At 45.0% G+C, this 9,963-nt stretch overlaps 1 protein-coding gene across 2 annotated transcripts; it reads right to left on the bottom strand.

Moving 5' to 3' along the window:
- Positions 1–2,088: 2,088 nt before the first annotated feature.
- DMBX1 (diencephalon/mesencephalon homeobox 1) lies at positions 2,089–9,088 on the bottom strand. Of its 2 annotated transcripts, none has more exons than XM_071750230.1 (4): positions 8,926–9,088; positions 5,402–5,580; positions 3,937–4,291; positions 2,089–3,462 (listed from the first exon to the last, which is right to left on the bottom strand). In XM_071750230.1, exons 1-4 carry the CDS (start codon positions 9,077–9,079, stop codon positions 3,062–3,064), a joined length of 1,089 nt encoding a protein of 362 aa, XP_071606331.1. In that variant the 5' UTR covers positions 9,080–9,088; the 3' UTR covers positions 2,089–3,061. The 2 variants fall into 2 exon arrangements, with proteins under 2 accessions (XP_071606331.1, XP_071606330.1); XM_071750229.1 differs by having other exon boundaries at positions 5,402–5,597; positions 8,928–9,079.
- Positions 9,089–9,963: the final 875 nt, after the last annotated feature.

Here is a 9,963-nt window from a genome sequence, read left to right as displayed (position 1 = left end):
GTGGAGGCAGATGAGGAGCAGACATCCAGGGACTGAGGGAAATCTGGATGTCTTCTCTCCCAGTTTGCTTCCTGGGCTGTGCTAGCTGCATCCTGATGGCCATGGTTTTAACAAGGTGCTAGGTGCTCCCTCTGGGAAGTTCTTGGTAGCTCCTCCAAGCCTGCTGTGAGGATGTCAGTGATACCATGAGGGATGAAGGGGACAGGCACCAGAGCTGGTCAAGATGTGTGAAGATGGTGAATGTTAGAATTTGTGCACTGAGGCATGGGGAAGAGTTTCCCTCTGTGGTTTGGTGGGGAAGGTCTCATCTCCCTCTGGAGGATCATGGCAAACCTAGGACTGGATCAAGCAAGCTCATCTCCTGCCCTCCATGTCCCTGCCTTACAGAAGCAGGGAATAAATCCACATATTTTGACCTTCCTGTGGTAAATGCCATGGTATCCATCATGACCTATGGCAAAGCTGTATCTGCCCTGATCTAAGCCAATGTCTCCCTTTCCAGTGCCAGGGTACCTGGGCAGAGGAGAGGTGCCTGGCTGACCTGAGATGGCAAAAGAGCAAGTCCAAGCCTCTGTTCTCTGCCTGAAGTACCTCCTGACATGAGTTGTAGTTTCATGGGTTTCTTTTATTACTTACAGAAGAGCTGATGTCCAGATCTGGTCTCACTGCCAATTACCACCCTTGTTTGCTTCATCAGCTCAGTCTAAACTGGCACCAGAGAACAACATCAGAAAGGGCATTAATTAAATCTAGAGTTGCTCTGCTCTGGCAAAGCAGCTCCACAGCTAACAAATGTGCTGAGCTTAGCAGGAGGCAGGAAAAAGAAAGGTGAATACAGCTTTTTGAGGAAAGAGGAGGAAAAGAATTAAAGCTTTGGACTGGTGTCCCTGGTTTGGGTGACAGGCTATTAAAAATGAAGGCTGGGACTTTAAAAGGAACTTTTTGGAGACAGTGAGTGTACTTTGGTGGTTTTAATTTAATCAGAATCCTTTGAAAGCGGCAGCCAAAAATCTGCTTCCTACAAATATATTTGGTTTTGGCAAAGTGAAGAATTCTATTGGTCATGGAGGTTGATTTGACAAAGTCAGGAAAACAAAAGCTGGAGAGAAACTTCCCAAACTGAAGTGTTTGGCATAGTAAAACTACTTAAGGAAGATGCTCCATTTTCCTTGGAAGCTGGTGCAGGCAGTGAGCTGCCTTCTCTGGATGTCTGCTCTTGCTACAACTTTATGAGGGATAAAACACCCTTTCCCATGGCACTTGGCTACTTTTACATCTCTATTTGCAGAAATTGGATGTTTCTCCAAGCAGCATTATTGGAGTTGAAAAGATTCTTCCCCCACCATGTTTTAAGAGGTAATTCAACCCTTGGCTTCTGCACAGGTGTGAAGCAAGGTGGGAGTGAGAGGGGCTGTAGGCTATGGGTCTACAGCCTCATACTTAAATCACATATGGGCCAGCTGATCACCTGCAGCAAATTAGCACCACTCTTCCCTGTATGTTAGTGGCTGACCTGGCTGACACCCATGGGATTCCCACTTAGCACCTGCCCCAGAGTCAGTCTGGATTTTTTTTTTTTTTTTTTTTTTTTTTTTGGTCCTAGGCAATATTAGAGATTAGATCTGGTTCCCATCCATCTCTAATGCTCAGGATATCAGCAGTGGGTTCACAGGATTTATTTGGTTTGGCAAAAAGAAAAGTGATTTTAGTTGGCAGAAACATTGCGTTTCCCCAAGGAAAACGACCCCAGGTTGAATGATGGGTCATTCCAGTGAAAAGAGGCTGAAACTCTTCATGGAAATTATTTTGAAGCTGGTGAATTCTGGTCGTTTGCAAACCCGGTGTTTTTGGCAAGTTCATCTACTCCCCCTCAACTCCAGAGAACACAAAGCCCCTGCTTATCACCTGCTTTGCCTCCAGCATTGCAGCATTTTTCACTTGTTACATTTTCACTTGTTACCCAGTTCCTGAGGCTGCAGGGCTTGAGGGTAGAATTTGGTGATCAGAGGGTTTCTCTAAACACAGCCTGCATTAATCAAGTTTTTGTCAAAGAACCATATAATTCACGGTGTATGAACACACCAGGAGTTCATACAAAGTTTTTATTATTCTCTATTGTCAAAGTAGAACCAATATGTTCTCCAAAAAGAAAACCCTGTAGTTTGTAAATAGAAGAGTTTACACTTCACTGAGGATCAAAGGGGGAACAAACTAGATCAAAAAATACTCCTGTGAATTTGGCTTTCATTTTTCTCCCCAGCCAGCAGCATCTGGCCAAAATTTTGTCTTCTCTCTTTGAACAAGTGCTATTAGAAAGTAAACAAAAAAAAAAACCCTTGCCTTATTGGAAGTGCTTAAACAGGAAATTCATCTTCACATCATTTCCTGGCCAGGAGAACATCGGCTTGAGCAGAGCTGGGAGAAGTGGAGCAGAGAAGTAAGTGCAGAATTGTTTCTCTTTGTCATAAACACCTTTAGGACAGCGACCCAAGAAGAGCAGGTTGCCAGGAGCTGAGGTGGAGAGGATGGCTGATTTGTAACTTTGATACTAGCTACTAAAATTGAGAAGGAAAGGGGAATAAAAGCAAAAGATGTCACAGTTCTGTAACACCGACAGTAACACACAGGTGATGGGTGCTGTCAACATTATAAACTATTTACAGGACGAAGCAGGACTCTGTTTTCTCAAAGAATGCAGCAACAACAACAAAAAAAAAAAGGTGTATATAACATGGTTGGCACCTTATCACAGGGGTAAGGAGAGTGGCCTTCTCCTGAACGTTGCAGGCTCAACTCATTGCAGTCCAGAGGACAGTTCATCTGTCCCAACACACATCCTCCCCCCACACTTCCTCCTTAAATATTAGCAGAGACCAGGCTGGTAGCAGGAATGTCTGGTGTGATCACGGTGCTATTGAGACATTAATAAATGCAAAGTTTTCCCAGGAAGGGAGCACCTTATTCCAAGAAGAGATGAGAGTGGGTAGGAGCTCGAGGGGAAACCTGTCGAGTGCCAACCTCTGGTGCATCTTCTGACGGGCAGTGGCCGCTCACCTGGCACTCAGTTGGGTAGGGTGTCCAGGCCAAGGGATGCAGCATGTTGCTTTGCCCGGAGCCTTAGGTTCTCAATACTGGTTGTTTTACTGTTCAGGCTCGGGAGGGAGCTGGAAGCCTGCAGGATGGGCGAGGACCAGACCTGCTGAGCGTGGGAGAGCGACTGGTAGTAGGACTGACAGTGCAGGGAGCTCAGTGGTGCCATGTTGACGTTCATGCCCAAGTAGGGCATGGCAGACGGCGTCCCCATTTCGAAGGAGGAGTAATGGACCAAGTTGTTGGTGGCTGCCATGTGCTGGCGGAATTGCTCCTGCAGGCGGAAGAGGCTCAGGGGGGAGGAGGAGTAGGAGTGAGTCTGAGACAGGCCACTGCTGGATGAAGGCGTCACCGTAGCACTGATAGGGGACTCTGCAGCAGGAGACAGAGGGGATGGGGTTAATTCTAAGGCCAGGTGCAGGTCCTGACCCACACCCATGTAGGGCTCAGACTGCAGTATGAGCTCCTCTCTTGTATTGGGAGGGTGAAACAGAGGGGTGGTAGCTCGGGAGGGATAAACGTATCTGTTCCGTACTTAGCATCTTAGTTCCTAGAAATGAGGCTGACCTCTTTGCTATGGCTTTCCTGCTTCTGGGCACTGTTTTCCCAACCCTAGCCTAAGGAGAATGTTTTTGCTTTTTTTTCTGTGCTCCTGCTACCTCCTCTGTGGGCCCCTTTTAGTGCTGGGGACCAGAAGACAAGTAGTCTGGGCAGCCTACCTGCAAGGATCCATGCCATGGGGAATAGGAGATGATACCCAACCACCAGCACACCCCCTTGGTATACCAGGTCCTGACACCAACCCCCCCATCAAGATGCTGCTCACCTGCTTAGGTTCACCCTCACCTGCTTTTGGGCTTGCTCTCTTGCAGTTCAAAACCTTGCTGTCCACACCAGGGCTCTTGTCCACTTTAACCTCATCCAAGGTGCTCTTAAACTCCTCTTCTCTGTCAGTCTGGTCCTCAGGGGCAGACTCGCTGGCCGACTGCTCTGAGAGGGTTAGGTTGAGGTCTGCACCCACCTCGCTTGGGAGGCTCTGGACCTTCTCAGTATCTGGGGTAGTGGCCTGGGTCTCCAGCACGGGTGGCTCTGTCTTGCCCTCGCTGTGGCTCCCTTCACAGTCCTTCTGCTTCTGCAGCTGCTCCTTCTGCAGGCTCCGCTGCTTCTTCCGGAATTTGGCCCTCCGGTTCTTGAACCAAACCTTCAATGCCACAAATAGCAAGGGAGAAAACTGGTGAAAAATCCTGCTTAGTGCCAAATTAAGCATAATTCAGCCTGGGAGCTACAGGGGAACTCCAAGTGATGAGGTACTGCAAGCCCCATGTGCCCAAATGTCATTCCACTTTCTTGGGTCTTAGAGCTCTACCTTTTTTCAGTGCTTCTACAAACACAACATATAACACAACAAATACATTTTAAAAAATTTACAGCACTTGCTTAAGCACTTCCTTAAGGCACTTTACTGGTGCTGTTTGTTTGGTTTGTATTTTTTTTTCTAAATTGGTCAAGCAGTTGTGTCCAACCAGAATGTCTTATTGCTGTGGCTGATGACATTACACTGGGTTACAGTACAGTCCTCTGGTATTTTCTAAAACCCTTCAGTTGTAAGTGTAGCAAAACTAAGGAAACATTCAAAATAAATCATTGCAGGCACAGGCTGTTATCTGGGAACTGAATTTAAGGAAGGGAGGGAATTACTGTCTTTTAACTTCAATCAGTAAACATGGCTTGAAAGAAGTATATTTCTTTCTTCTAATACTTATTCACCTCACACTGAAGAACTTGCTATTTAATCTTGAAGCCCAGCAATGCAAGAACCACCCCATCAGCAGGTTACAAAGCACATTGTGTTAATTGCAACTAAAACAAAACCAAAAACAAAAACACAAACAAAAACAAACCTTGGCCTGAGATGTTACAAATATTGACAGTGGTGGAAAAGAGCAGCTGGAATTAGTTGGATTTCTGCTTTTCTGAGAAAGCCAGAAAAGCCTTGCAAAAAAATAAATAAGTAGACTTCTGTTAACGTTTCTGAAATTTTCCCCAAAGAAAGAACAAATGAAAACCAGCGTACACTTCAGACAATCCTAAATTTAAAAAATATGCATGTGAGAATTAAGAATTTTTTTAGCAGATGTGTGACTACAGATGATTTTATCTCCTTCCACCCCTGCCTTTGACAACTTCACTGCCTCAAAATCTTTGCTCACACTGGAAGAATCTTGAAAGCTCAAGGGAGCTGTCAACCTTCTGGGCCATCCACTCTATTCTTTTAAACATCCCCACTCACAAAGCCACAAAATATCAGTACCTGGACTCTGGCTTCAGGTAGGTTTGTGCACATAGCCAGCCTCTCTCTCATCACCACATCTGGGTAGTGAGTTTTCTGGAAGGTTTTCTCCAGTGCCTCCAGCTGCTGGGCCGTGAATGCCGTGCGGCTCCTCCTTTGTTTGCGGTGCTGGGATCCATAACGTGCCTCCAAAATGATGTCTTGAAATGTACAGCCGTTGGAAGACAAGAAAAGTGGCCAATTTAATTATTGGAATTTGTATGCTGACAGTTGAATAAAGCACTTTGTAACACCAGACAAACACACAAAACATTTTTTTTTTTTCTGGGGCTCTAGACTAATAAAACGCACGCATTTTGCTGAGTAATTGAGATGTCCCAGGAGGTAAAATCTCTGACTAAAAAGCCTGTTCTGGAGGGGGAAGCAAGAGGAAACCTCTTTCTGTGACAGATTGGAAACGGTCAAAGCTCCATTGCTAAACGTGCTTGAAATAAGCCAATCTGCTCCGACATCAGTGAGATGGGATGTGCAGATGTCCAGAGCCCAACATGGCATAAGCATCTTTCATTAAGAACCAGGATTAAACACATCCTGGGGAGATTCACCATTATGGCCAGCAGAAAGGCCCAATGTTCTCCTTGCAGCTAAGAGCAGAGCTTCTGCAGGCTGCAGGGCTGATCAGTGGGAAGAGTCCATGCAGCTCAAACCCAGATGCCTCCAGCTCATTTTGTTGGCTGTAGCTGCATCTTCCTAGACCTGCATCTTCCTAGAAATCAGGCCGAGCTGGCTCTTCTTTAGTGTCTTGTATGGAGCTCAGTGTAGTCTTCCAGGCATGATATTGGAAAGCAGTTCTGAGCCTGAGCTCAGGAAAGCACTTAAGCTCATGTGCTTATGTGTGTTTAGCTTGAAGGAATGTGCTTCACTGAGCATGGCCACTCTCCATCCAGCATCTGGGGTGGAAAGCCCAGGCAGGAACCAAGCCCAAGCCCACTGATCCTGAGCCCAGAGCTCATCTGCTGAGCTCTGCTCTGCAGAGTTGCTGCTCAGAAGGTCTGATTCACAAACTGGGCTTGCAAAACTGAGGGCAGAGAAGAAATCGAGACAGGGGAAAATCTGAGGCTCACAGTGAAGGGCTTATTATTTTACCAGAGGCATTATTGTTGCACAACAGTTAGTGGGAGTAGAAAGATCTTAAATCAACGAAAATAAGTTTCTTTAAAAACAACAACAACAAACAAAACCCCCCAAAAATACCTTTTATTATGCAAGTTGGGACATGGTGTGCTACAGCGTTGGAATGAAATAGTCTGGCAAGAGGTTCACTCTCAAAGAGGAAATGCAGAAAGAACTGTGTCTGGTATAATTTTTAATAGAGTTAAGAGTGTGACTTCCAGTAGAAAGGAGGAATGAACACATTAGAAAACAACCTAACAGGGAGAAAAGTGGGGATTATCTGTGTGCTGAGCCAGATGAAGGCTCTTGCTTGCTGTTTATTTGTGCTTTTGCCACGAGCATCGTGGCGTGAATGTAAACGATAAAACAAAACCTGCTGTCAGGGCAGCTCCAGAACCACACAGCCAGGTTCCAAATACGTTGGCTAACAAGTGTAGCAAATCAGCTTTGCACCATTCAAGCATTCCTCCTCCAAACTTCCAGCTGTTTCACTCCAGGTCAGCGTTTGCAGCTCCTTTGCAGGTGACTGCCAAAGCCCTGTGGTTTTGGCAGCCTGGAAAAGATGTGCTCAGGCTAAAGTTCTTTGGCCAACTAAATTACACTGTTGGTGGCACACCAGAGACTTTTGTGTCTGAGGAATCACAGCTCCTCAGGGAGTTAAAACACTGGTAATAGCTGCTGCTTTGGAGGCCAAAGGACTGTCCTCGAAGCACTCAGTGACAGCTCACAGAGCAGCCAGGCGAGGAGAAGGGATGTTCCAGGACAAGAAATTGAAGCTACCCCAAAACATTTTACAAAGCTAACATTTGTGTTTCAAGTACAAGGAATTAGGAGGAAGGACATGGGTTCAACACCCCACCTGCAGGCTGGAATATTCCTGAATTTCTGGAGTAGAGGTTAGACCTAGCAGCTCCCTGGAGGCAGCATTAAGTTTGGGCACTCCAACGAGAGCCAACCAGCAATTACTTTAATGTTTTCACTGTGTTTTCAGGCTTTGTGCAAGAGGGAGAATATAAATTTCAGGTGAGGCTTTGCAGTTACAATCAGAAACCTCTGTTTTCTGACTTAAGGTCATTTGCTTTTGTGCTGCTTTATTCTGAATGTCCCTGGAAGGCAAATAAGATCTATAACCCTGCACTGAAAGATATTCAGAAGTAACAGAATGTGAAGCAACTGCAAAGGAGCCAGCTTGTGGGTATGTAATGCCTACCCCACCAAAGATAAGCAGACAAGGGGACTGTGGGATTTAATTTGGAAAGTCTTCCAATTGGGTTATTAATTTTAAAGATAAGAGGTCAGAAAACCAATTGAATCTCCTGGTCAGGAATGTGAGAACAGGTTTTTTTAAAATTCTATTTTTTTTTTAAATCTCCATCTGCTTTTACTCTAGTTAGGGTCAAAGACATCAAGTCCTTCATGCTCTACTGTAAAAGATACAGAGGTTCAAATAATCTTCCAAGAGATCTTTGTATCTAGAAAAGAGCACCTTAAGACCCAAGATCTGCAAGGCACGTTTCAGTTTGGGACCATTTGTTACCCTGACTGAAAGGGTGAGGGGAGGAGGGGAGGGAAAGCCAGGGGAAGGAAAGAGCCACCCTGACATCACTCTGCAGCAGTAGAACCACTCTGCAGTAGTAGGATTAAAGTCCAGGTCTCCTTGATCTCACTTTAGTTCCCTTTTAATGAGAATGGTAAACTCCAGTTTCACCATGCAGCCATCCAGAGATCCCACAGACCACCAAGTGGTCTGAGCAACCCTGTTAAGGAGGTTATGACTAGCAGCTGGATAAGGGAACACTGATGGCATAAAGTTTCAAGGGTCAGCTGTGGTTCACTGATTCAAAGAGTCCAAGGCCTTAAACACCACAGCTCCATGAACTACCCACCTAGAAGGACCATCCTGAAACTTCTGCATCCTTATTTTGGCTTAAGCCCACACCTCTTAAATTCAGCCCATTAAGGTTGTCTGAGTAGATCATGTTTATCCATCTATTCTAGTCTGGAAGGGGTCAGTCAACTTTTTTGTTTGTTTTTTTTTTCTTTGGTATCAGACAGCTAGAAAGCTACCTTAAAGTAGATGTGTATTGTTTAGATAGTCAGGGAAGACTGATCCATGCTGGGAAGGTCTTTAGAATCACATCCACAGTAACTTTTTGCTCTAGCTATGATATATTGGTTCTCAGGTCTGCTTTGCCATTGAGCATCCAAGCTCTGACCACTTGCAGCAGGGTGCAGCAGTCCATGGGCTGCCAACACTGGAGGGCACGAGTCCCCTCCAGAGCATGACCGCACAGCCAGTGTCTGGGGTCTTATTTTTTGGGTTTTTTTTCCTTTTTCCTGAAGGAACTAGAAAAGCCACGAGTTGTTCTTACCAGCCAGTCTCTCTGCCAGGGTGAGGGCATGCACAGAGGGTCGATAGTCAGGGGCGTGCTGGGCTTGCTGGGCTGCCTGCTGGTGGAGGTTGTACATGGCACTGAGGGAATTCATGGCATGCAGGGAGTACCCATTCACTCCATAGTGCTGCATGGCGACATCCACCTGAAAAACAGCAGCCAGAGGAGAGAGGTTCTTAGGGAATTGCTATTCCAGCTTATCCAGGGGTCTCAGCAGAGCTTTGGAAAAGCTGAGCTCAAATTTAAGCTGGTGCCAGCAAAGCTCCCGTCCAACCTCCCGATTCCCAGCAGATTGTGGGACTATAACCCACTCATGAAATGCTGAAAAAGAGACAGGAAAGATTTTTTTTTTTTACATACCACAATAAATTACTCTATTTTCACTTCTAAAGAGCCAACCTAGCTCTGTCCCAGGATCAGCTGGGGTTTTGTCCTTGTCATCGCCTTCAGTGGATTCTTCCATAAACCCACTGCTATAATGTCAAATGATCTTTCTTCTCTGAACCCACTCATGCATAATTAATTTCCTTACATTTCATTCCATTTTTCTTGAGGTTCTTCTTAAAAAACCACAAATGATACAGAAAAAAAATTAATAATAAAAAATCATGTGGTGTAAAAGCAAAAAAAATCTGTAGCGTAATAAGACCAAAAACATTATGGCTAAAGAGGGAATTAAGGTTTCCAATAAATACTGACATTTCATAGCTCAGTACCAAGGAAATAATTTCAAAAAACTAATGGCTTTTTTTTCTACTATGGACTCTGCATGAAACTTCAAGCTGTTTTTCCTTACAGACCGTCTGTAAAATTGAGTTAATATTGATTTCAGAAGCTGAGTGATGCTTCATTCATCCATGTTATAAATGACTGAGGGCCTCAGGATGCCATTTCTGCAGTTTGTAAGACATTGGAAAGGAAGTCGTGAAACACTTACCATGAAAGAAAAATTTTAAAACACCATTTACATAAGCAAGTCATGGTCTGGAAAGTCAGAGAATTCAGACTATTCAGAGA

The sequence above is a fragment of the Heliangelus exortis genome, chromosome 8 (assembly GCF_036169615.1).
Source record: "Heliangelus exortis chromosome 8, bHelExo1.hap1, whole genome shotgun sequence".
In the NCBI taxonomy this organism is placed as follows: Eukaryota; Metazoa; Chordata; class Aves; order Apodiformes; family Trochilidae; genus Heliangelus; species Heliangelus exortis.
Note: the sequence above shows the minus strand (reverse complement) of the source record. Positions and strands in the feature narration are given on the sequence as shown.